This window comes from Saccostrea echinata, unplaced genomic scaffold (assembly GCF_033153115.1).
Source record: "Saccostrea echinata isolate AGI-Se365-2 ecotype Australia unplaced genomic scaffold, CSIRO_AGI_Sech_v1 ptg000025l, whole genome shotgun sequence".
NCBI lineage: Eukaryota > Metazoa > Mollusca > Bivalvia > Ostreida > Ostreidae > Saccostrea > Saccostrea echinata.
In genome coordinates, this window is record NW_026889774.1 from 14,974,099 (window position 1) to 14,998,423 (window position 24,325).

General features: G+C 32.9%; 1 protein-coding gene across 1 annotated transcript in view; it reads left to right on the forward strand.

The window, feature by feature from the left end:
* The window catches only part of LOC133192915 (uncharacterized), an 804,603-nt gene that overhangs the window by 68,166 nt on the left and 712,112 nt on the right, over positions 1-24,325 (forward strand). Inside the window, 6 exon segments of the mRNA XM_061328921.1 lie at positions 263-490; positions 1,741-1,983; positions 2,076-2,306; positions 11,460-11,654; positions 11,745-11,975; positions 23,011-23,220. Coding sequence (XP_061184905.1) covers positions 263-490; positions 1,741-1,983; positions 2,076-2,306; positions 11,460-11,654; positions 11,745-11,975; positions 23,011-23,220 — 1,338 coding nt within the window.

Sequence of the window (24,325 nt, forward strand, 5' to 3'; positions counted from 1 at the left end):
TAAGTCGTGTTTTGACTGACATCTGTCATACCAAATGTAAAGGTCATAGTTTTAATGGTTTTTTGTTTACGAATTACTCCATCCTCATCAATACAGAATGCTCACAACGAGTGTGACAGGTTGACAGGAGATGTTTCCTCCTATTAGGTACCTGATTCCAGGGATCTTTGAGTTTGCATTCTTTACTTTTCGTATTGTTTATAGGATTTATAAGATTTTTCACTATTTCTTATCTTCAGCTATTGCATGTATGTCTTTTCAGGTGAATATCTTCAAAATGTTTGTCAATCATCAGATTTGAATTGCATGCCATGCCCTGAGAGACTGCCTACTTGTGTTGGAAAGGCAAATGGTGCAAGTCTGTTCCCAAATAAGCTCTGGAGCCCAGACTTCATCATATGTTATCAGAATAGAACAATGTCTATAGAGAAATGCTCAAAGGGTTATTTTCATCCTATTGCTAAAATTTGCATGGAAATTGTTGATCCAGGTAAGATAAAACAAAGATTGGAGAACAAAAATTAGAATAGAGCTTCTGCGGGTAAAGCGCTACAAAACATCACTTTCAAAACCCACTCCCTACAGAGGAGCCCAAGGGGTGGTGCAAAATAACAAAAAGATACGCAATATATAAACATTTTTCTTACCAGCAAGCACTAGAAGACATATAAAGTGCATATTTGTACCAAGCAAAGGTACTTCTGCCTTTAACAAAAATTTTATAAAATCATGACTCTGTCCATGACTTTGTCTCAGACTCCAGGGTTTAACTTACATTTCTTAAATGAGTGACTATTTTTAATTTTTAGAGAAGTCTATTCCCAAGTAACTGTATCAGATTAAAATTTCATAAATGTTGCATTTAGGGATGCACACTACTTTATTATATGTTTAGAATGGAACATTGTTTTACTTAAAGATAACATTCGTTTGGGCGATCTCTGTCATTTCTGATTACTAATAATAAAATGTTGAAACGGAGAGAAAACTGTCATTATTGCAAAGAAAAGACAAAGCTCAAAACTTGTCTTATACAGATTTTCTCTTTGATTAGTTAAGAGGTCCGATAGCACATGAAACTACACCAGGAAGGACCATCAATGGTAGTTTTATGTTAAAAATTTTATTGAGAAAAGTTCAGCATTTTTCTTGTAAGAAAAGTCCAATGACCGGTTCCCAGCTTAATTTTCTTATATCTTACAAAGCTTCTTCAATAAATCGGAAATGTAAACGAAATTTGGAGGAAAGGGTTGTATTTAAAGCTAAGCCATCCTCTGCATTCCCTAAATCTCAGTTATTGTGAGAAATTTTTAAACTAGAGAAAATAATCAAAGGAACGCTTACGGATTTTCTGTGTGTCATGGAGAATGCTATTCATCAGTGGTTTTTGGACATACCTAAAGATGAGTATGTTGAGGTGTTCTGTTTAAAAAAAACTAAGACGTATTAATGTTAACAGTGAATACCTTGAGGGATTAAAAAATTAACTGCTTCTTGCGCTTTTCTTAGTTTTAGATCGCACTTTGCATTACTTCTTGAACGAGCCTCGTAATGCATATGTCAATCTACAAAATTAATGCAGAATAGTTCGTTATTTCATCTAAGGAGCATTTTTATGTCTTGTTTTTGTAAGCTATACACTGAACGCAATTTAGAAAAGTTAAGCAAGTAAAAGGATATACGCATCAACAATGTAAATGTGATCTACATCGAGTTATAAATACTGTGTCCATTACTCAGTTGATGTTCCTGACTACTGTGCAGCCAATCCGACTGATATTCTCCCAGATCCAGATAACTGTGCCCATTTCTTTGATTGCAACAAAAGAAGCACATTGATCACACCCCGGACAGCTGGTATTGTAAGACTCGAGACATTTACGAGGGAATGTAGATATCCAGATTTGTTTGATGCCAACATCCGACAATGTAAATTATTCACATCTGTAGACTGTCAAGGCAGACCTGAACCCAAGGCACCTTGTGAGTTTTTTTCTGCTAACAAAACACTTTTTGTTCTGGTATGTTGACAAAGGTTCACAACTTTGTAGAAAAAATGAGGTTATTTTTTTCAGGTGAGTATCAACAAAACCTTTTTCCATCACTTAATTCTACCTCAAAGAAGTGCCAAGAGCAACTACCAACCTGTAAAGGCATGTCTGATGGTCCACATTTTTTCCCAAACAAAATTTGGCTTCAAGATTACATTTTCTGCTACAAGAATAGGACCACCCAAATAACGAAATGTCCAGTTACTCAGTATTTTAATCCCCGACTCAACACCTGCACAGTTGATGTTGAACCTGGTGATTATGTTTTTTGATTATTACTGAAAATGTTTCAGTTAGAGTTTTTCAAATTATTTGGCATGTGTACCTCCATCCGTCCATCATAAATTTGAAATATTAATTCCATCTCTTCTCCTTCTCCAGAACCATTTGACAAATAAGAACCTGACTAAAAGCGCTCCTTTGAAGGAAGTGTCCCCTTGAAAAGGAAAAAATAATTTGTGCTGCCTTTAAAATTCTTAAAATGAACCACAGGGTCAGAAAAGATAACTGTAGATTCAAATTTGTTTAAATACTAAATCCAGTGGGAGAGAGTTAAGCTATGATGAGGGATCAAATCTTTACATGTTGATACATAAAGAAAAGAAGTCGGTAAAAGCTTTTGTTGCTGAAGAGCATCACTCTTTTTTCTTTCGTCAAGAATTATATTATATTGCATTGTAACGTGTTTATCTGAAAATACATGTATATTAATCAGCCTGAGGGTTCTTTATAAGGGATATCTAATTTTGTGTGCTCTGAGTAAAATGATTAGACAGTAACAATTTTCCTATAACTCTTCCTCAGTTTAATGATTTTGTATATAATTAGGAGTCAATTAAAATATCAAAGATTTTACCGGGGTGCTATGTTTAAATGACTTAATGCGACTGGGTACTCCGTCACCGCGTAGTCTGATGACTCTTATCTTTATTGCTGCATAAGTTTGCGTTGGAAAAATAGTGCTGATCATCCAAAGGAGCATTTTCGATATTGGAAACACTGTAGCTAGGTTTCACCACCTCTTCAGTTGTAGGCAAGTCTTTGGTCACGGTTTCTGAGACACTAGTATTTCTTCGCTTAATCCGTGGTCGTGATCGGGCGGTCGTGAGTTCGAATTTCGGCCGCGACTGAACTAAGTCGATAAAAAATGGGTAGCAACTGTTCTTTCGCCATGCGCTCGGTACTTTGAAGTGAAAGTTGCGGGTCCTTCGGATGAGACCTTAAAAACAATATACAATCAATCAATCAATCTTAATCCTGGTAAAACCGGAGACGTCTTCTTTCGGTGCGTCCTCCCAGTTTCTAACTCCATTCTTCAAAAAGGAGTTCACCAGGATCCTCCTGTCAATCTTCTTCCTCATCAACCTGTCTCGATGGAGACTTCTCACATGATTGTACCATTGATGTTTCATTTTTGTTAGTCGTTTCTTGACTTGGGTGTAATCTTTTCATATGTCGTACTAACACAATCATCTTGCTAAAAGTTTGATCAGCGATCACATTCAAATTTTCTCTTGTTGATATCTGCCATACCACAATTCAGGAGATGTTTACTCCACTCGTCTTTGGTTGGTAAGTGAATAAGCCAATGGAGCACAAAAATCCAGGATCTGTGGGTGTAACTTTGGCCAACAGCATTCTCTCATACGATCTGAAATAAATACTATTAAATTGTAATCAAACTCGTATTCAGAATGCTAAGCAATCTTTTTTCTTTGTCTACGACTTGAATAAGCTACTTCTATTTCATTCAATTCTGATTTCCTAACATTTCCATCTGAGATTCGTCACTGTCAATTTCAACAACAAAACACTGATCCTTTGAAACTATATTCTCATTTTCTTTTCTAAGGACCCGAGTCTCAAAAGGGAATCAACCTAACAACATGTACAATAAGTGTTTTTGTTTCTTTTTCTTTTCTTAATTAGAAAGTAACATCAGAATGTTGTTTTGCAATGATGTAGGGTAACACTTTATCACCTTCTTCAAAATTCTCTTTCACCACATTCTGATCGTGGTATCTCTTTTGGCCTAACAATGATTGCTATGTGATTTTCCGTTTGTTTGCATGCGTTTCTTCTATGGTTTTTCGTAGATTCCATACCCAGTTATGTACATGTACATTAATCTGTTTGGAAGTTCATACATGATATCAATTTGAGTAGCTGTGTCTCATCCCATCAATATCATATTTGGAGTATACCCCGTACTTTCATGCAGAGAGGATCGGTAGGCCATGAGAACATATGGTTGTCACAGGGTCATCGGTAAAGAAAACGCTGGATTCGGTTCAGTTTTGACGTTTAATGAGGATAACAAAAGAAATGAAACCTAAAAAACATAGAAAACACACTCACAACACACACACATTAACAAGAGACAAATACAACACATTAAACAAAGTTACAAAATACACAACATGAAAATTTACCTCGCTGCCAGTAAGATATTTTACGTATTATTGATATTCATATAAGAAGTATTTACATCATTAGAAATAAATCTTACCAGGTATCCAGTATAATCATAAAATATCATAGTTATCAAGACATCGATGAGTCGATGACTTCAAAAGTAACATGAAGGGTTGGACTTCTTACACCGTAAAGGTAGAAATCTAATAGTTATTTGATTTTGCGGGATAAGCGCTTATGTAGTGCACGAAGTTAGTATACATGCATATTAATTATCAAATAGTGGTCAGTCATTGGTCCACTGGTCGTATTCGTATACCTGGTCAGATTGTAAGCTAAAAATAGAAACATCACGTGACAAAACAAAACATTCACACATGGCACTCATTCGCTCAAACAGCGCTATGTTTGATTAGCAATGCGCGCTAACCAAATATAAATTATTAACAAAACATTTAAGTAAATATCAACTGTGACATGGTTATTTCTGATTTCAATCTTGCTGCCGTCTGAATTGGGATGGCAAGCTTTTGTTCGATTCTTTCTGATACTAAGTAGATCTCACATATCTTTAAAAAGCCAACACTCATACTGCCTGTCTTGGTTACTGTGTATAATTTCAGGTACCCCATATCCACAGAAAAATTGTTGTACTAGAACTTCCGCCGCGGTTTGTGATTCTATATTTTTCAGAGGATTATGCCTCTGTCCACTTTGTAAAGTAGTAAGATATTACGATAATATACTTGTTTCTAGCTCCAGCCTCTGGAAGGGGCCCCATTATGTCACTGGCTACACCTTCTATTGGATAACCAGTTTGGACAATGCGCCTTTTCAGAAGAGCGGACTTTTCTTTTATGGCATTTAGGACATCCTGTTAATTCGGACGTCTGCTTGTAAACCTGGCCAGTAAAACATTTTTCTTACTCTAGCAAGAGTCTTTGCAACACCTGAAGTTTTAGCATCATGGTATTCTCTGAGTATATCTTTCTTTCAGATAAAGGTATCAATACCTGGTAAATAATCTTCCGATCACTTTCCCACTTTCTACAGAGTAAATCATTCTTCAATTCCAGAAATTTATTCTGTGACCAAAGAGACTCAAAAACGTTTCTTTCATTTTTAATCTGGACGTATTCTGGGCGTTATTTCTGTTCCACCGATCCCCTGACTTTCTTCAAATCGGAATCATTCTCTTGAAGACTTTGCACTGGGGAATTTTCACCTCTTCATATCCATACTGACGACAAGGGTATCTACTCAAACTGTCAGCTTAACTGTGTTTGGAACCGGGTCTGTGAGTGATTTTTAGGTCATAAGTACTAAGTACTTTATCCGTCTGGCTACTCGTCCCTGATGATCTTTAAAACTCAATCATTTTAGGGCACTATGATCGGTGTGCACTATGACTTTATGACCAAAGAGATAATGTCGGAAGTGTAAAGACAAGAGCTAACAATTCCTTTCTTATTTTTGTTCACTCCCACTTGAAATGCATCCGTATCAAATATAAAGGGCAATGAGACGTTTGGATGTGCCAATATTGAAGCAGTTTCAAACACCCTTTCACATTATCGAAGGCATTTTGACAATTCGACGTCCACTTGAACTCTGTCAGTTTACTTTCTGTCAGTAAAAATAAAGGATTTGCAATGCCAGAAAATCCGTCTATAAATCTTCGGTAATAGCTGCACAGGCCTATAAAGGATCGTACCTCACTAACATCAATCAGCACCGGCCACTTTTCCACAACAGCTACTTTCTGTGCATCTGTTTGAACTCCGTCACCAGACACCTTATACCCAAGAAACAAAAATTCCTTTTTAAACAAGGTGCATTTTGCAGCTTTGAGTTTTAGACCTGCCTATTGCAACTTTGTTAACACTTGGTCTAAGTTTCGAAGCATTTTACCAAAGATAACATCATCAATATATACGAAACATATATTGAAATTTAGTCCATCCAAAACTATTTCCATGGGCCTTTCAAACGTGGCTGTTACAGAGTCCAAACAGCATCACAGTAAACTGGAAAAGACCATTTCTTGGTCACAAATGCGGTCTTTAGTTTATGAGCCTCATTCATTTCGACTTGCTAGTAGCCTGAGTGAAGATCTAAAAGTTCAAATCCAAGAAGCTCCTTTCAGTCGATCTAGGGAATAATTGATACGCGGAAAAAAGGTACGCGTTGACAAGAGATCTGGCTATCAAGGCACTACCACTATACTGAAACTTAGCATAAGGGTTCAATCCCAATTATATCTGTGATAATTTTGGTAGATCCAACACTTGACCCGGATACACCATTTCGCTTCTGGGAGGAAGGGATGTGGTTTCACACAGACTCACACGAAAGCAACCGATATTTCCTTGTAGTTCTAATTCATGTTCTACCCCATGAACATACATCTTGGTCTTACATACGTCGACGGGAGATTGATTTGTTTGCCTGAGTTTAAAGTTTTTGGAACCAAGTTTAAGGACATACGCAACGTACCTTACCCACTGATAATTTTTCAAAATATTCTTAATATAAGATTATAGTGCCATCAGATGTTCGTAGACAAAAAATCAGCATGCATTACCAGGGGTTTTGAAAAGATATCAATTGATGAAAATTCTTGTAAAATTCAAAGAAAAATATACAAAAATTACTGAACATATATTCTAGATGGTTTTTTTTAATCCAAACTTGTTTTAGAAGAAGTGTACAATAGCATATATAGATATTAAAATGTAGCACACAGATCCTTTAAGTATTGGAACTCTTCAACTCTACGGAAAAAGACAATAAAGTTCAAACTACGTTGCGTATGTCCTTAATGTAGAAGAATCATTTCCCTTTTACAGTAAGAGGTGCGCCATCAGCACCCACAATTCTCTGTGTAACTGGTGAAAGTCCAATTGTTCCAGTTTTGTGTATTTTAGGATGCAGATGGTCTGATGGAATAGTCAGACTGGCCCCTGTTTGTAAAAATAATAAGTAACACTGAATGCCATTTACCATCGCCTTAATAAACTACCGAGATTCTCGGATGCCTCGGTAAACTTTCTATTTTCCTTTAAACTGGTTGAATTCTTCAAATCTGGTTTTGCATTTTATTTTTTATCCTGGTTGTTTTTCACAAAAAAGTCTTTGGTCATGTGGTCTTTTTTCCGCAATGGTGGCATTTGAAAGGAAATTTGCCTTGCTTGCTTACTTTACTTGAAGTGGCGGATGGCGAGACATTAGCAAATTAATTTTCTTTTCTAAATCTTTAGGAGAAGCCTGTATTTCATCCCTGTATTTCATTCCTCAATTGCCTTAGTTCTTCCCTGACATTCGAGTGTTGTTGAGCATCAGGTGTCACTTGGTCATTGCTCGTGTTCCTGACATATCCACCATCTCCTCTTCTCTGGCGTTCCGCTCTACAGTTGGCTTCAATTTCCACGGCAAAACGTATGGCATCATTTATTAATTTGGTCTTGATTGCTAAATGCAAAGTCGCATGTCAAAATCGGCCAATGCATCTACAAACTGATCTCCGGCTATCATCTCGGTAACTTCTCTGGAAAGTGTTAGATAAGCGAGTTGTGCCAAACGTCGAATGTTTTTTTTTTTCAAATTCTGGCAAAGATTCATTTGGTTTTAACGTTTTTCTTATAGCCCGATAGAGTTTAGCTTGATTTGCGAATCTTGACTCTAATGCGTCACACAGCTCCATATAAGTTTTATTTGCACCTTGGTCGCATAATAAGCCTGTAATCTTAAAGAGACTGCAAGGTATAAACTTTTTTGTTGTGAGTACCACGATTTAATATCACTTCATGCTTCAAAATGGGCCTTCTAATCTATCCAAGACCCAGATCCATCATACATGGCTGGTTTCATTCCTGTTTTCCGGAAGAATATTCTTTGGGCAGTGCATTTGAATCATTAGTACTCATACCAAGAGTAGGTAGCTGCCTATAAACTGGTTCCTGCACTGGATTCTGGTTGTTTGACCAAGTAACTGTGGAAGAAGCTGATGAAGATTTATACCGCTCAGCTAGTATTCAAGGAAGGGTTTTGGTATCAAATGTGTCAAGGTAAATTCTGATTGTCTTATTGCACCAAAGCGCGGCAGCTTATTTTCTGTATCCTTCAGCAAGGTTATATATACGTTCTGTTTATCTGTGTACAGTATATAACCAGATTATGGATATCTCATGTGTCATCTGCATCTGCAAAATATACACAGTCTCTTAACTTGGTAAAAATAAAATAACTTGTTAAAATAAAATTCACAGAAAAATACTTATTTCCGAACAAAATCAAATCCGTTTTCTATCCCTTAACCAGCTGCAACCAAAATGTAGCGTATTTATCTGAAAATGTATTAATAAGGGTTCTTTATAAGGGATATATAATTTCCCTTGTACTCTGAGTAAAATGATTAGACAGTCACAATTTTCCTATAACTTTTCCTGAGTATTAACTTTTTGTATATTTTTTAGAAGTCAATTAAGATATCAAAAATTTTACCGGGGTGCTATGTTTAAATGACTAAATGCGACTGGGTAACCCGACACCACGTATTCTTGGTCTAGGGTTTGTTACAACGTGAAATATAATAATAACGCAAAATGTAATAAACCGGGAATATTACATTATATTTTGCGTAATTACGTCGAAATAAACACAGAATGTAATAACGCAACTTTAACAAGAAACTTTTTTGTAATATTACATTTTGCGTTGATGTCAGCGCTAATTCTAATAACACAAAATGTGATAAGTTACTATTTTTGATCATTAGTCATTATATTTTGCGTCGCTATTAAGCAAAACACAACAATGCAAAATTTAAAACACACTTTTCTGTCAGAGAATAATTTTCACACCAATGATTGTATTTTGCTTTATTATCAGCCGTTTCCTGATCTAGGAAATAATGCAAGTTCCATTTCAAGGAATCAAATATAATGTGCTGCTTTCCTGGCTTTCAGAGTTTCAAACATGACAATTTTTATCAAAATTTTTTGAAATGCAAAAGGACATGCCAATATCTTTTATTTACGGATATTTGAGTAATAAGAATTTGATTCGACAATTATATCATTGATTAAATTCCACCGATTTTAAATTAAATTTGCGTTCAGTACCACTAGTACTCAGTGGATATACAATTTTTATGATAGCAGCGTACAATGCAAACATTTACTAGGAAACAAAAAGTCAAAATTCTGTAAGACAAAGCTTTATTTATGCATAAACAGAGGAAAATTATATAAAAGGACCTGAAAATCATTTCATACTCCTAACCGACTCATTTTCTTTGGCACAATATTTATTTATATTTTATAATATTAAAGATATGTTAAGATCAATTTTCTGATGTTTTCCGTTCAACACAGTACCAAAAATCTATTATGTTTTGTGTTGTTACAATTTTTATTTTATTACATTTTGCATTGTACTTAACGCAATAATAAATTAACGCAAAATGTAATATTGAAAAAAGTACATTATTACAGTCTGTGTTTATCTTGACGCAAATTGTTGTAACGCAAAATGTAATAATCCTAAAAAGTGCGTAATTACATTCTGCATTGATATCGAGGAAAAATGTAAAACCAAAAATATAATAATCCAAGTCCTAAGTAGCTCTATTCATATGTACATGAAGACTGTCTAGACTGTAGATGTTAAATCATTTTATTTGTCTTGATTTAAAAAAAAATACAATGCTTCTATATCTTATTTTAGTTTCAATGTAGACTGGAAAAATTAAGAAAACCACGAATCATGACTAAGAAATCATTGATATTTTTCCAAAGCAGATTTCATATACGTTCATTCAGCATTGTCACCATAATTAAAACTAAGTCTGAAATACATCACTGAATTTATAAAGTTTGTGTAGAAATTAATTCGATAGATAACTGTAAAAAACAAACATACTAATTCGCAGTAATCAACGGTGATTTAATTATCATTAAAGAAATACAGGACAGTCAAAGTAACGACATGGTATTTTAACAATAATTAACACTTCAAACACAAAATGACCAATTACCCTACAATCTCAATCCGGGAACCATAATCACATCCAAGTCAGCTTGGATATTTGAAAACGCTAAAATATCAACGTTTATGCAAAGATTTCTTTTTTCAGAAATAGAATTTTAACAAAATTAGACTCAAATTTATATACATTTTATTTTTTTCCGACTAACCGATTACAGATTTTTCTAACCGATTGCCATCGTTCCGACCGAGTTATTGGTTAACCGGTAAAAAATTGCCATCTCTTATATATATATATATATATATATATATATATATATATATATATATATATATATATATATATATATATATATATATATATATATATATATATATATATAAAATCTACTGATGAGCCCGCATGGGGCGAAAGCGCTATAGATTAAAAATAGAATTTTTCATTTAAATTTGGATTTATATATATATATATATATATATATATATATATATATATATATATATATATATATATATACCGGTGTATATATATATATATATATATATATATGCATATACATTTTCTAAAATCTTCTCAAGAACCACTGAGGAAGAAAAAATGAAACTAATGTGAAAGCTTCATTACATAGTGTCGAATCAAAATTTATTGTTTCAAAACTCATCCCGACGACAGTAATTTACACTTAGCTCACAAACAGGCTATACTTAGACACATACATATAATTCTGTAACGGTTTTTATTTCCTTGATCATTGTTTCATCCCCATATTATGTTGATTCAAGTTTCATTAAATCAAAACTCCCGGGGCTACAGTTGGGCCTCAATTTGGGGACATTTTTACCGGAATAAAGAGGGGCAGAATCAAATGAAAATGAAAGAACTATACACAAGTTGCCCAAGATGATCAATGTGGCCCATGAACATCTTGTTTCATACTTTATATTTGAGTTATTTTTGCAAGAAGAATTTATCATGTTTTCTTTTTTTTTTATTTTTGTTGACAGTGGATGTTCCTATGTACTGCTCTATACACAAAGATAAAATCCTTCCCGACACTGACAATTGTGCCAAGTTTTACAACTGTTCTGATGTCTCCCATGATGAGTGCACCTATCCCGATCTGTTCTCTTTTGCTACATCTAAATGTGAACGATTTTTGTCCACCATTTGTGACCACAGAGCAGAACCTCAAACTCCATGTAATTTATTATGGTTTAAAAGTATGAATGTTTATTTATTATGAATTTAAATATATCTTGTAGTAAGCACAGTTTTATTTATTGTTTCAGGTGAATATGATCAGAACCATTGTCCTCAGAACAAATCTAACTGCGTAAAGTGTCCTGTGAGATTACCAAGCTGCAAAGGTCTTTCTGATGGTATTCAGCCTGTACCAACTGAACTGTGGGGTGATAGATATCTAACATGTCTGCATAACCGAACATTGGCTGTAAACAAGTGCCCTCGACTATCTGTATTTGACCCAGTTCTATTACAGTGCAGGGAAACTATTCCTCAGAGTATGTAAAAAAAAAAACAACAACATGATTTTAGTAGCATCATTCATCACTTTTTTTATGTTAAGTCTTTTTCAGCATGAGAAAATGAAAAGTTTTTAAAAATTCTCAATTACATTTACATATACAGTCAATGTTGCTTTAAGCAACAGATATTTATCAAAAAAAATGTATAGATCAAGACCCAGCACTTGTTTCGGCAATAAACTTACTAGTAAGTGCTTTCATCTATCTATTGAATAAATTGTGAAATATCTGGGTCCCTTTGTCAGGGGTTTGGATCCAGGGTTTGGCTCTATAAATATAGTTACTTTAGTAAAATGCATTAGATTTTTGAAAATTTTCTTTGCTCCTGGATATTTAAAAGAAAAATAGAATAAAAGCACAAAAATGATAAACAAAAATTGCCTCTTAAACTGTAAATTTTATGGTCCATGAATCAAGGATTCAGGAGTAAGTAGTATAATTTTTATGCCTTCCTCTTTCATTAGGACAAACAGAAAATTACCCTCTTTATGATCATTTACCCTGTTTATGAAGTACATGTAGCAATGAAGACAGAACACAGGATCATTTTGCAAAATAGATTTATTCAAATTAAGGTAAAAATTTCCAAAGATAAAAGACAAGTAAAATACAAAAAATTGAAATATATGATTACATAATGAACCATTACTGAAAACACAAAAAAAAACATGCAAAAAACTTTAAAGGTAACAAGTACATAATCACCACAATACAAAAATACAAAGTTAGATTGGCCTTGTAAGGGGTCAACAGCTCAAATTGAGGGGGAAAAAATGAGATAAACTCATATAAAATACAAAAAATTGTAATATATGACTACATGATAAACTACTTAAAAAATGCAAACACTTTTAAGGTAGTCCGATCCTCAAGTCCTGTATATTAGGAGATGGGTAGTTGAAAATGCTCACAAAAATATTTCTGAATTCTCAAAATAATGTGTATTCACCCATTGTATTTCTTCAAAGTTCATCAGTAAAGTTAATCAAGGATATCCGATCCTCAGCCAGGAAGGAAAACTCTTTAATTTATTATTTAATTCAAAAAGTCTCAAAATGAAACTTAAATATGAAATCTTTTCATGCAACAATTTTCATTTTATGCATTGTGATTCAAGGTTCTTTGAATTTTTAGAAACAGTCTTTTAAAAACGTTGATATTTTTACCCTATAAACGTTTGTTAAGAATACAGATTTAAAGAAAGTGACTTTTCCTTTAATTTAGCCTTAGATATCAATGCTAATTAGCATGATAGGAAATTAGAAATGATTTATGGTGTTTTGCAATGATATGAAACACTTTATAAACTATGCATTATAAATAATTCAAGTTCACAGAAGAAACTAAAGTACTGTATAAATATACAAATCATGCAATTTTCTTCAAATGCCTGGATACCTATAGTTTTTAATCCTAAAATGTTTTTGTTGATCAATTTCCAATTAGATTGATTGATTGATTGTATGTTGTTTAACGTCCCTCTCGAGAATTTTTCACTCATATGGAGACGCCACCACTTGCGGGTGGAGATCTGCAAATTCTGTCCTATACTCGGCACTTACGGCCATTGAGCAGTGAGGGGTCTTTTTCGTGCCAGCACCTACTGCGACACGGGACCTCGGTTTATACAGTCTCATCCGAAGGACCGGTCTCCACGTCCCACAGTGGGATTCGAGCCCGTGACGTAAGGATCAACTCCTAAGTTCGCGACCCTAGAGCAGACGCTCTAACCACTGCGCTACGCGGGCGACTTCCAATTAGAAAATGTATAGTAGGTGTCTCTATTAGCATTTCCTGAAATTTATTTGAAATTTACTAATTTTTCCTGTATAATATGATAAATTTTAATGATGAAGTTTGAACAATTGCTGTGGGTAAATTCACATTACTTTGAGAATTCAGAGACATTTTTGTGAGCATTTTCAATTATTCAATACCTGATTTTCAGAAACTGAGGATCGGACTACCTTAAATCTCAAATATATTTTCAGGAAACGCAAATCAATGTGCCCACCATGCATTTTCTAATTAAAATTTGTTCAATAGATATATTTTACGATAAAAAAAATTATAGGTATCAAAGCATTTGGAGACATTGCATTTTTAATACTTATTCGATACTATTCTATTTTGTTCAATTGTTAGAAAGTGAAAAGTGTAAAACTTTTGTGATATCATTATTAGCACTTATAATTTCAGATCATGCTTATGCCTAATAAAAACTGGTATCTAAGGCTAGATTAAAGGAAATTCGATTTCTATAAAATTGCAAATATTTTGATACTTCATGGGGTACAAATGTGGAGATTTTACAAGACCGTTACTAGGACTTCAAAGAATCTTGAATCATACTCAGATGCATGAAATGAAAGTTGTCGCACAAAAGATTTTAATTTCAAGCTTTATTTTACGACTTTTTAAATTAAATAATAATTTTAAGAGTTGTCCTTCCTGGCTGAGGAGCGGATATCATTAAAGGTAACAAATACATAATATCCTAATAACAAAAATACAAAGTTAGCTTCCACTTGAAAGGGGTCAACAACCCCCTAAACCGAAAAAAGAATCAAAATTTAATGGGGATGGAGGGGACTAAGGGTGAGAATATAAAAAAAAAATCATACACAGCTTTTTAAAGTGTTTACATCAGGGACGCTAACAATGTAATAAGATACCTAGATAGAATTCACCAATCAGAAATCAGAGAAATATCTAAAGCACTGGGGCTCCCCACAAGTTACACACTACAACGGTACATACAGGAATTAACACAAATAGAATAAAACGAAAATGACTCACTCGTCTACATTAAACAGTTATTAAAATAACTTTCATTTATTCCTTCCTCTTTCTTCATGACAAACAGAAATTTATCCTGTATGTGATAATTTACGTACCCTGTTTATGTTGACGTACATGTAGCAATAGAGACAACACACCAGATTATACTTCGAATTTTTTTTACTCATATTGAGGTAAAAAAAATTTAAAGATAAAGTACAAGTAAAAAACATACACATAAAATTAAAACAAATGTAATATGATAACATAATGAACTAAAAAAAAACTTTTTAAAAGTAACAAATACCTAATCTCCATAATACAAAAATACAAAGTAAGCTTGGTCAACAGCCCACCAGGTTTATTAGTCATCCTCCTTTCCTTTCCAAATTAATTGCAAAGATTATATAACAAAATTACTTCAAACTTGCATATATTGATTAAATGCCTTTTGATTTTTACCGAGTAGGCCAGATTTAGCGGAAGCTTGCATATAACATTTGCATACTTTGTTTGAATTTAAGTACGTTAGTAAAATCAAAGATGCCGGTGTATTAACGGTAATTTCTAGAAAAGAAAGAAAAACATACATTTACACATAATATTTTTAACTCAGTAAATTAATTTATTATGTTGGAAAGCGTAATGAACAATTCATCCATATATATATATATATATATATATATATATATATATATATATATATATATATATATATATATATATATATATATATATATATATTTCAATAGTGGGGCTATTTCAATAAGGCTTGCAATGTGGTGTTGGTATTGAAATCATTATTCAAATCACTTTTGACAGTTTTATTTCAATAGTGAACATTATTTAAATAGTGGTTGCAACTTGGTTTAGGATTTGAAATGCATTCAAAACCTCTAATGAAATCATTGTTTCAATAGTGGATGTTATTTCATTAGTGGTTGCAACCTGTGTTTGGTTTTGAAATGCACTTCCAACCCCTATTAAAATAATTACTTCAATAGTGAACGTTATTTCAATAGTGGTTACAAGCTGTGTTTGGTTTTGAAATGCACTCTCAACCAATATTGAAATAAATATTTCAATAGTTGTTATTTCAATAGTGGTTGCAACAAACAATGTATCCACTTTTGAAATAACGATCACTTCTGAAATAATTATTTCAGTAGTTATTATTTCAATAACGGTTTTACACGTGTGGCCACTATTGAAATTATAACCTCTTATGTTATAACACTTATACTTAATTTTCCTAAATAGTTGATTTTATTGTATTGACGAGTAGAAACGTTGGATTTACTATCCATATTAGTAGTGAAGGCAAGCCCATGAATATAAGCGAGAATTTACTTCTTTTCTATATCGTTTTGATTAAAAACAACCATATTTTCATCAGAAGGTTTGTACACATATTAGATATCACATAGATGTCTTCTTCTTTCTTCTTTTTAATGAAGATATTCTAATTTTTACAACTATCTGTATTTATAATCTTTTACTTTCCCCAATTAATTACAAAGATGAAACTTATCTAACAAAATTACTTAAAATTACTAAATCAGTTAAATCACTGATATTCATGTATTAATAGTATTTCTAGACAGAAATTAAAACATAAAATTGCATATCATATTTTAAACTCAATAAATTAATTTATTATATTGGAAAAAATAATGAAGAATTTATCCTTACATTTTTTTCCAATAGTGAGGTTATTCTAATGAGGCTTGCAATGTGGTCAGCAACTCTTGAAATAATTATTTCAATCACCATTTAAATCATTATTTCAATCACCATTTAAATCATTATTTCAATAGTGAACATCATTTCAATAATAGTTGCAACTTGGTTTAGGTTTTGAGATGCATTTAAAACCTCTATTGAAATCATTGTTTCAAAGGTGAACTTTATTGCATTAGTGGTTGCAACCTGTGTTTGGTTTTGAAATGCACTTTCAACCACTATTGAAATAATTATTTCAATAGTGAACGTTATTTCAATAGTGGTTGCAATAGTTGGTTGAAACAAAGGTCTTTGGTGCTGATTTCATAGTAAAAAACCCTATATTGAAGTTTAGTAGTTTGCATTTTCATCAGTGTTGTAATCTGGTTCGCAGTATTTTAACTGGTTTGCATCTCTGGCCATAAAACGTGTGTTATACGCAACAAAGCATAAAATTGTATAAATTCATTTTATGTAGTGTTTGGCGCGTCAGTTGAAACTCTTTTGTAAAGTATCTTAAATGTATTTTACATGTGTATTCAAATCTGTAGTATGAATACCGTATAAGTAGAAATTATAACGAGGATTCAATTATGGCATTTTTAGCGAGGGGTTTTAATATTGCAAAATATTAATATCGCTAACAATTCATTCTGTTCTTGAGATTACTGTTACCTTTCTAGGCATAACACAAATCGCTTAAATTACATATCGCTAAAAATAAGTTATACCGATTTTTAGCTCACCTCGACGAAGTCGAGATGAGCTTATGATATACCCCCGGCGTAGGCGTAAGCGTCGGCATACCGGTTTAAGTTTAAGGAGTAAGTCCAAGAAACTGTTAGCCCTACCTGGACCAAACTTGCATGGATGATGCATCTAGGGATGAACACTACCACACTTTCTTTGGATTCTGGATCTGACCTAGATTTTCCAGATGATTGACAAGGTTTAAGTTTTTGGAGCAGGTCCATTCCCAAGTAAATATAAGCCCTACCTGGACCAAACTTGCTACGATGATGCATCTAGGGACACTACCACACTCTCTTCGAATGCTGGATTTTCCAGATGAGTGTCCATGTTAAAGTTTTTTGAGCAGGTCCGTTCCAAGGTATTTATAAGCCTTACCATGACCAGACATGCGTGGATGATGCATCCAGGATGGATACTATCACACTTGCTTTGTATGCTGGATCTGAGCTAGCATTTCCACATGAGTGACCCGGTTATGGATGATACATCAGGGGATATTCACTAACCAACCTGCTTTGGATGCTGCCCTAACAAAAAATTACTATAGTTAACTATAGTGAAAACTTTGATACTTTGATTTACTATGAAACTTTACTAAGGAACTTTTTTTGAGATTTCAAAGCTTAAATTCTCTAAACTTCGAAAACAGTAATGTAAAATTTGGAAATAATGTGTGAATATACAAATAATATTTCAATTTAATATAAAAAATGTGCAGGTATAAATTGAAGGACAAAAAATATTACACTCTGAAATCCATAGTAAATATACTTTGATTTACTATAGTGAAAAACTTTGATACTGTAGTAAACTATAGTTAACTATAGTAAACTATAGTTAACTACAGTTAACTATAGTTAATTATAGTACTTTTTTGTTAGGGTGAATCCGACCTAGATTTTTCATAATTTTTTTTGGAGTTGCTATACAATATTATGGCCTGTTATGATTAAACTTGCATAGATTATGCATCTAAGGATGAAAACTTCCAGCCTTGCTTTGGATGTTGGAACTAACCAAAATTTTCTTGATTAGTAAACAGGTTAAAAGCTTTTTGAGCAGGTCTATTTCGAAGTAACAATAAGTCCTACTTAAACCAAACTCGCAGCAATGTTAAGGTTTCCCGAAGCTTTAAATTGCGCTCGAAACATAATAATTCATTGCGAGGTCGGTTTTGGTTTTAATTTATAAGTATTGTACTTTTAATTAGTACTTCCAATTTATATAGAGGGTTCCCTCGGCTATATATTACATGTACCATATTTGTTATGATATCAATGACTTTTTTGATCACGTGACGGTCTTTTATAACTTTTTGAAGTGTTTCACATAAATCATCGTATCCTTGTGTTCCCGAAATTTGCTTGGGAAAAGTCATAGTATTACTTGGGTACATAATATTTCGTGAGAAATTCAACTTGCCTACAAATTTGAGGGTATTTTCCACACAATATCGTAATCTGTAAAAAACAAAAAACAAAGCCATTACACATTTTCCAAAGCAAGATTCAGTTAGAGAACAACCTCTTCTTACAGATTTCCACAAAAAATCTCAGATTATTCCAAACATTCAACATGTTTTTGCTTATAAAATGTGAGGAAGGCTTCGGCATTCAAGACACCATAACACGAACAGGGGGTCAAAAGATGAAAGTATGCGTTTTATTTTAACGTCACAAACGTTGAACGCCGTGGAAGTGCAACGAAAATCAAAATTCACGCTCACATTGAGTAGAAGTTGTTGCAACTGCTCTTCCATTAAGTGTAACCTACCAAAGGATAATACAGGAATTTTGAAATATAAATCACATTTGCAGTCAAGGCAAGGAGTTAAAAAATGTAAACATAAGCCTTGAATCATTATTTTTTGAAAGATAAAGTCTCATAACTGCAACGGTGTGTGCAAACAAATTTTCATAACCAATTATTAATCAATTGTTTGCACACACCGCTGCAGTTATGAGACTTTATCTTTCAAAAAATAATGGCTAAATGCTTAATAATCACCTGCGCCAGACTCTTATACACACAAAATAAATTCTACCTCCAACCACGGGTATAACACAATTTTCGTACGTATTTTGAACATGCTAAATTTTAATCAAGGGTAAGTAAGTGATGTATTTTAAAAATATTCGGAAATATAAGTCTAAAAAAAACTTTAACGACCCGTGAATTGTGCAAAAGCTATCTAGTGTGTTACATGCAGTTTCAAATAAAGTGTAAAGTCTTGAATGGATATTGATTTTGGGATGTACACTAACTAGAAAAAAATATGTGAAGGCCTTATAGATATCGAGGTGAGCTTCGTAATCTTTGATTACCTATGTTTTAGAAAAAAAAATCGCTTAATTTGTCGCTCGCTAAAATTTCCACTTATACGGTATTGGATTGTTTCAGATTTGAAGCTGCTCAGCTTTCATTGGTAAACTATAGTTAACAATAGTAAACTATAGTTAACTATAGGGTCTACATTATTTTAAACGTCAAGCAAAAGATTAAATTTAATATAGTTATGTAAAATTAGGAAAGTCAAAAGATTAAAAAATAAAATATAACACAAAGTACAGGCTTTAACGAAGCTTACATGTTTATGATGTTACAGGAGGCCTTTTTGTTCAGTAAATATTTATTTTTTATGTTCTAAAAGTAACAAGGAATTGTTTTGCAATTGTCATTTTATCATAATCTTAATATAGGGGGGTTCAGTGTGTCTGTTAAGGATAAGGGCGTCTTCTCCTTTGGTTGGATGTAGTTGAACGAGACAATCTTTACCAGAGGCACTCCACAAGTTTCACTAACACCCGTAAAGTGAAGTTTGCAAAGATCCTTCTGGAAGAAAATGCCGACGTGAAAACTTCAACGCTCTCTGTGTTTACTTTTTCCCTAAAAAATAATTTAAAGTTTGAGTAAACGTCTTTGACAAGATTATAGGGCGAATACAGAGGGGTGGGATTCGCGCTATTGAAAGTCTTAAAATCAACGAAAGTTGTCGAAAAAATAAATCTGATTAGAAAATTGTAAAACTGGCAATAGAATATTAAAGCAAAAGCAGTATAAATGGAATCCGAGTTTAGTGAAAGGGGGGGGGGGGGAGGGTGAAAACTCCCTAAACGTCTTTTTTGGCGAACACCTCCCCCCTTAATAAATTCCTAGATCAGCCTGATATGATCGGCTACTGACTTTTAAAAAAAAACTATGCTCCGTGAATTGGAACTTAAATAAACTTTTCTTTTTTGTTTTAAATTCACAGAATAATTTCAAGAACCTGCATGCATGGGATCGTTTAACCCCAAACTCTCTGCTCCCATGCTTAAAAACTATCTAGACATAAGGGGCAAGCGGCCAAATCGGCTAAAGATAATGCTGAAATAATTTTTCCTTCTACAAAATTTAATTTTCCTAACGCTTTTAAACATTGTCACGAAAAAAGAAAATCCACTGGCTGACTCGCTAAGCTTATTTTAAAAGCTAAACTTGTAAAATCACTTTCGAAGCAATTAAGCAATTTAGTTCATTATTTCGGATATGTAGAGGCTTAGGATCATCAAATCTTGTATTTTGATGCATCTTGTGGCATTGGAACATATTAAAGAAAAAATTATCTACATGTACTGTATGATCTACAGTGATTAACTTTATAACTTTTACAGATATTAAATTTAGTATTCTTTAAGATGAATATTTTAGATACTGTTAAACCTCGAGTTATCTTTTTTTTTTTTCGGTTGATGCATCTAAAGGCCTTTGAGTATATCAACTTAAAGCTAGTTTACCGTGATCTCCGTTTGGAATTTCTTGGTCACATCTAAAAATTTCAGATACTAAAGGGCTTAGAATGATCATTCTTTGTCAGTTTATGCATCTTGGGTCTTTTGAGTGTGTCGACCAAAAAGTAGGTCACTATGACTTATTTTGGGATTTTTAAGGCTATATCTAACCATTGGAATAAGAAGGTGCTTCAAAGTAATCAAGCTTTGTCAGCTCATGCATCTTGGCTCTTCAGAGTGGTTCAACCAAAATGTAGGTATATGACAGTACATATTGTCTTTTTGTACGTATTGTCGTCATCACAAGGTATCCGACACCTATGAATAAAAGTTCATACTTTTATCTCAGTATTTAGAAGAATAAAAGGCTTTCAATAATCAAGTCCTTTCAGTAAATAAATATTTGGTCTTCGGGCAGTGTCGAGTAAAAATTACATCAAAGTCATCTACTTTCAAGAGTACATAGTTGCATGTTACTACTATAAATCAATTTTTATTCGCTCGCGAGAAATATCTGTTAGCAGATCAAATTCGCGGTTTTTTATCGACGCGAACCAGTCATTGGCTTTGCCATTTTTAATTCATATAAATACAAGTATAGCTTTTTCAAAAAGCTTTGTCGTCTTTAGCAACAACTTTAAACTATAGACTTTTTTCTTAGCTTTGAACTTCTTCCACATCTTTTTATAATTTGTAGATAATGAAATATTGAAAAACTTCAAAATAGTTACTTTAAATAAGTGTCTGTTTCTTAACTACAATTATCTTTGTTTGCTTTGTCGATTTTTTTAGGTATTTTAAAAAAAATCTTAAAAATTGTGTATTCATACGAAAATTAGATAATCAGAAATCTTTTTGGAATGATAATTAATATAAACTCGAAACTTTTGGGAATTATTTCTACACCATCGGAGTTTGAAGCTGTTATGAGCACTTAATTCCGGTCATACAATAAAAGAAAAGCTGGAAGTTGTTTGTAATTGATGTTTAATTTTTGTGTGTGTGTGTTTCTAAATATACTCTGAAGAATTCAAGTGCCTGTTTATTCCATCAATGGTTGTTTTCCATGCTTTTATAAATCAGGCTTTCCCTGTCAAGATCATCAATATGTTATCTCATCGAAAATTGAAAGGAAGTCCTCCTCGTTGCTAGCAATGAAATCTCATCCGTCTTCACAGAAGACCTTTTAGTGATTCTACTGTTTCTTCTTATTATTAATATGATTTTTTTCTTCAAATTTTTGGGCACGCACATACTAAATATGTCATATACAATTAAGATAGCATTATCATTCGCATGGTCATTATTGATACATGTAAGTTTTTGATGATCATGGATTTGCAGCATAATGAATAATTAAAAACATGCATCAAATATTTCATTTCTTATTTTTCAATTTAATTTTTTGTACTTTAAAACATTTAACGCAAGATTTTTAATTCAAGATAAATTAAATTTAATTCCTATTTTTTTGTATGGTATTCACAGTGATATTACAAGTCAACTAACGTACCCGGTAATTTGAATCTTTGTTTAACAAGAAATCATAATAATATTATTCACAAAATAAACGTGAGAACGGTATCATTTGTTATGATCATAATATGATGTTCACTTTAGTCCTTTGTACTCCGCTATAACCGAGTTTTGCTGTACTTTAACATTGATACAAATGTTGAGTTGTGTTTACTAATTTTTATCTTATATATGCATGAAACTTTCAATTCATCCTTTTATTACTACTGATAATGTCAAAATGTATTAGATAAAATTGACTAACAGGGAACATATATTTTTAGATCACAGGAAAAAAAAAATGCAACAAGTTTTTAGGCTCTTCAGTATATATTCACTTTATTGAAAGGTCCTTTATAGTCAGTTTAAATGTTGAATAATACATAAAAATATAATCAGTGTACTTGTTTGCGTATCTGCTAATTTCATCATTAGTTTGTTTGTTTTTTTTACATTTACTCTTCTTTCAGAAAATATGGACGAGTTCTGTAAGTCAAGGCCAGACTCCATAAGAGCGCACCCTACAAACTGTGCTCAGTATTACAACTGTTCTCAAAAGTCTACAAGGAATGATCACCTTTTTGAATGCCTATACCCTCAGTTATTTGATGTGATAACCAGATCCTGCCAGAATTTTACTTCAGTGTCCTGTGACCATCGTCAGGAACCAATGGCCCCATGTAAGAAAAGAAGTGTTTTAATTTCTTCAAGCTACTGAATTTATGAACAATTACTAAGTAAAATTTGGTGGTTATCATATAAAAGAATTGCAGAAACTCCTGAAACAAAGTTACCGAAAGAAAGAAACTAAAAAGACTCCGAGATCTTAATAAACATCCACCCACCCATCCACACACACCTTAACCCTCTCTCACACACACACACACACACATAAATGTCGATTTTACAATGCTCAAAGTATTATTTTAGCTCTACTAGTCAAAGACCAAAAGAGTTTTTGGATAGAAAGTTGTTCGTCATCATTCATTCGTCTGTTTGTATACAGTAAAACAGGCTTATAGCGAAGTGCCAGGGACCAAAAATGTAATTCGTTGTATCCGTTCAGTTCACATGTTTTAAAACTACGGGGAATGAAAACCCCGTCGCTGTAAGCGTGAATTCATTCTAAACGTGTTCGCTATAATCGTGTTTTACTGTATCTGTAAACATTTTACTCCTACACTTTATGTCTGATTAGTGTTGTAATTGTTACTAAAACTAGAAAAAAAATTAAAAATTCTTGAAAACGCTACTTTCCTACAGTTTGAACAATTTTCTCAAAATTTATTACACATATTACACTATGAAGCATACTCTATATATCGGTTTTACTGTACCTTATGTATATTTATGTACAGATGATATCAAAACACAAAACTGTCCTTGAGAAATCTGTAGTAAACAGTAATTTGAGTTTTGTAGTAAACAGTTATTTCAGTTTTGAGGAAGAAAAATAAGAGATAGGAAGAATCAATGACCGCCTAGTTTAAAATATGCCAGTGAGGTACTATTATATAGCAATCGCATTTTTTCGGGCCTTTCTAGCAAACTCGGGAAAAATACCCGATGTTGTTCTTTCGAGGTTGCCGGAACGATTCAGGAAGTAGTTAAAAAAAAATAGGTATTGTTATAATTTTGATCTCTACAGTCTTGGCTTTATGAGACCTAAGTTATTGTTACTTTTGTACATTTTTGTACAGATAAAACACCAAAACACGAAACTTGAAGATCATATGTATTTTCAGATAATAAAACGAAATTGACATGGTTTATCTACAGTAATAT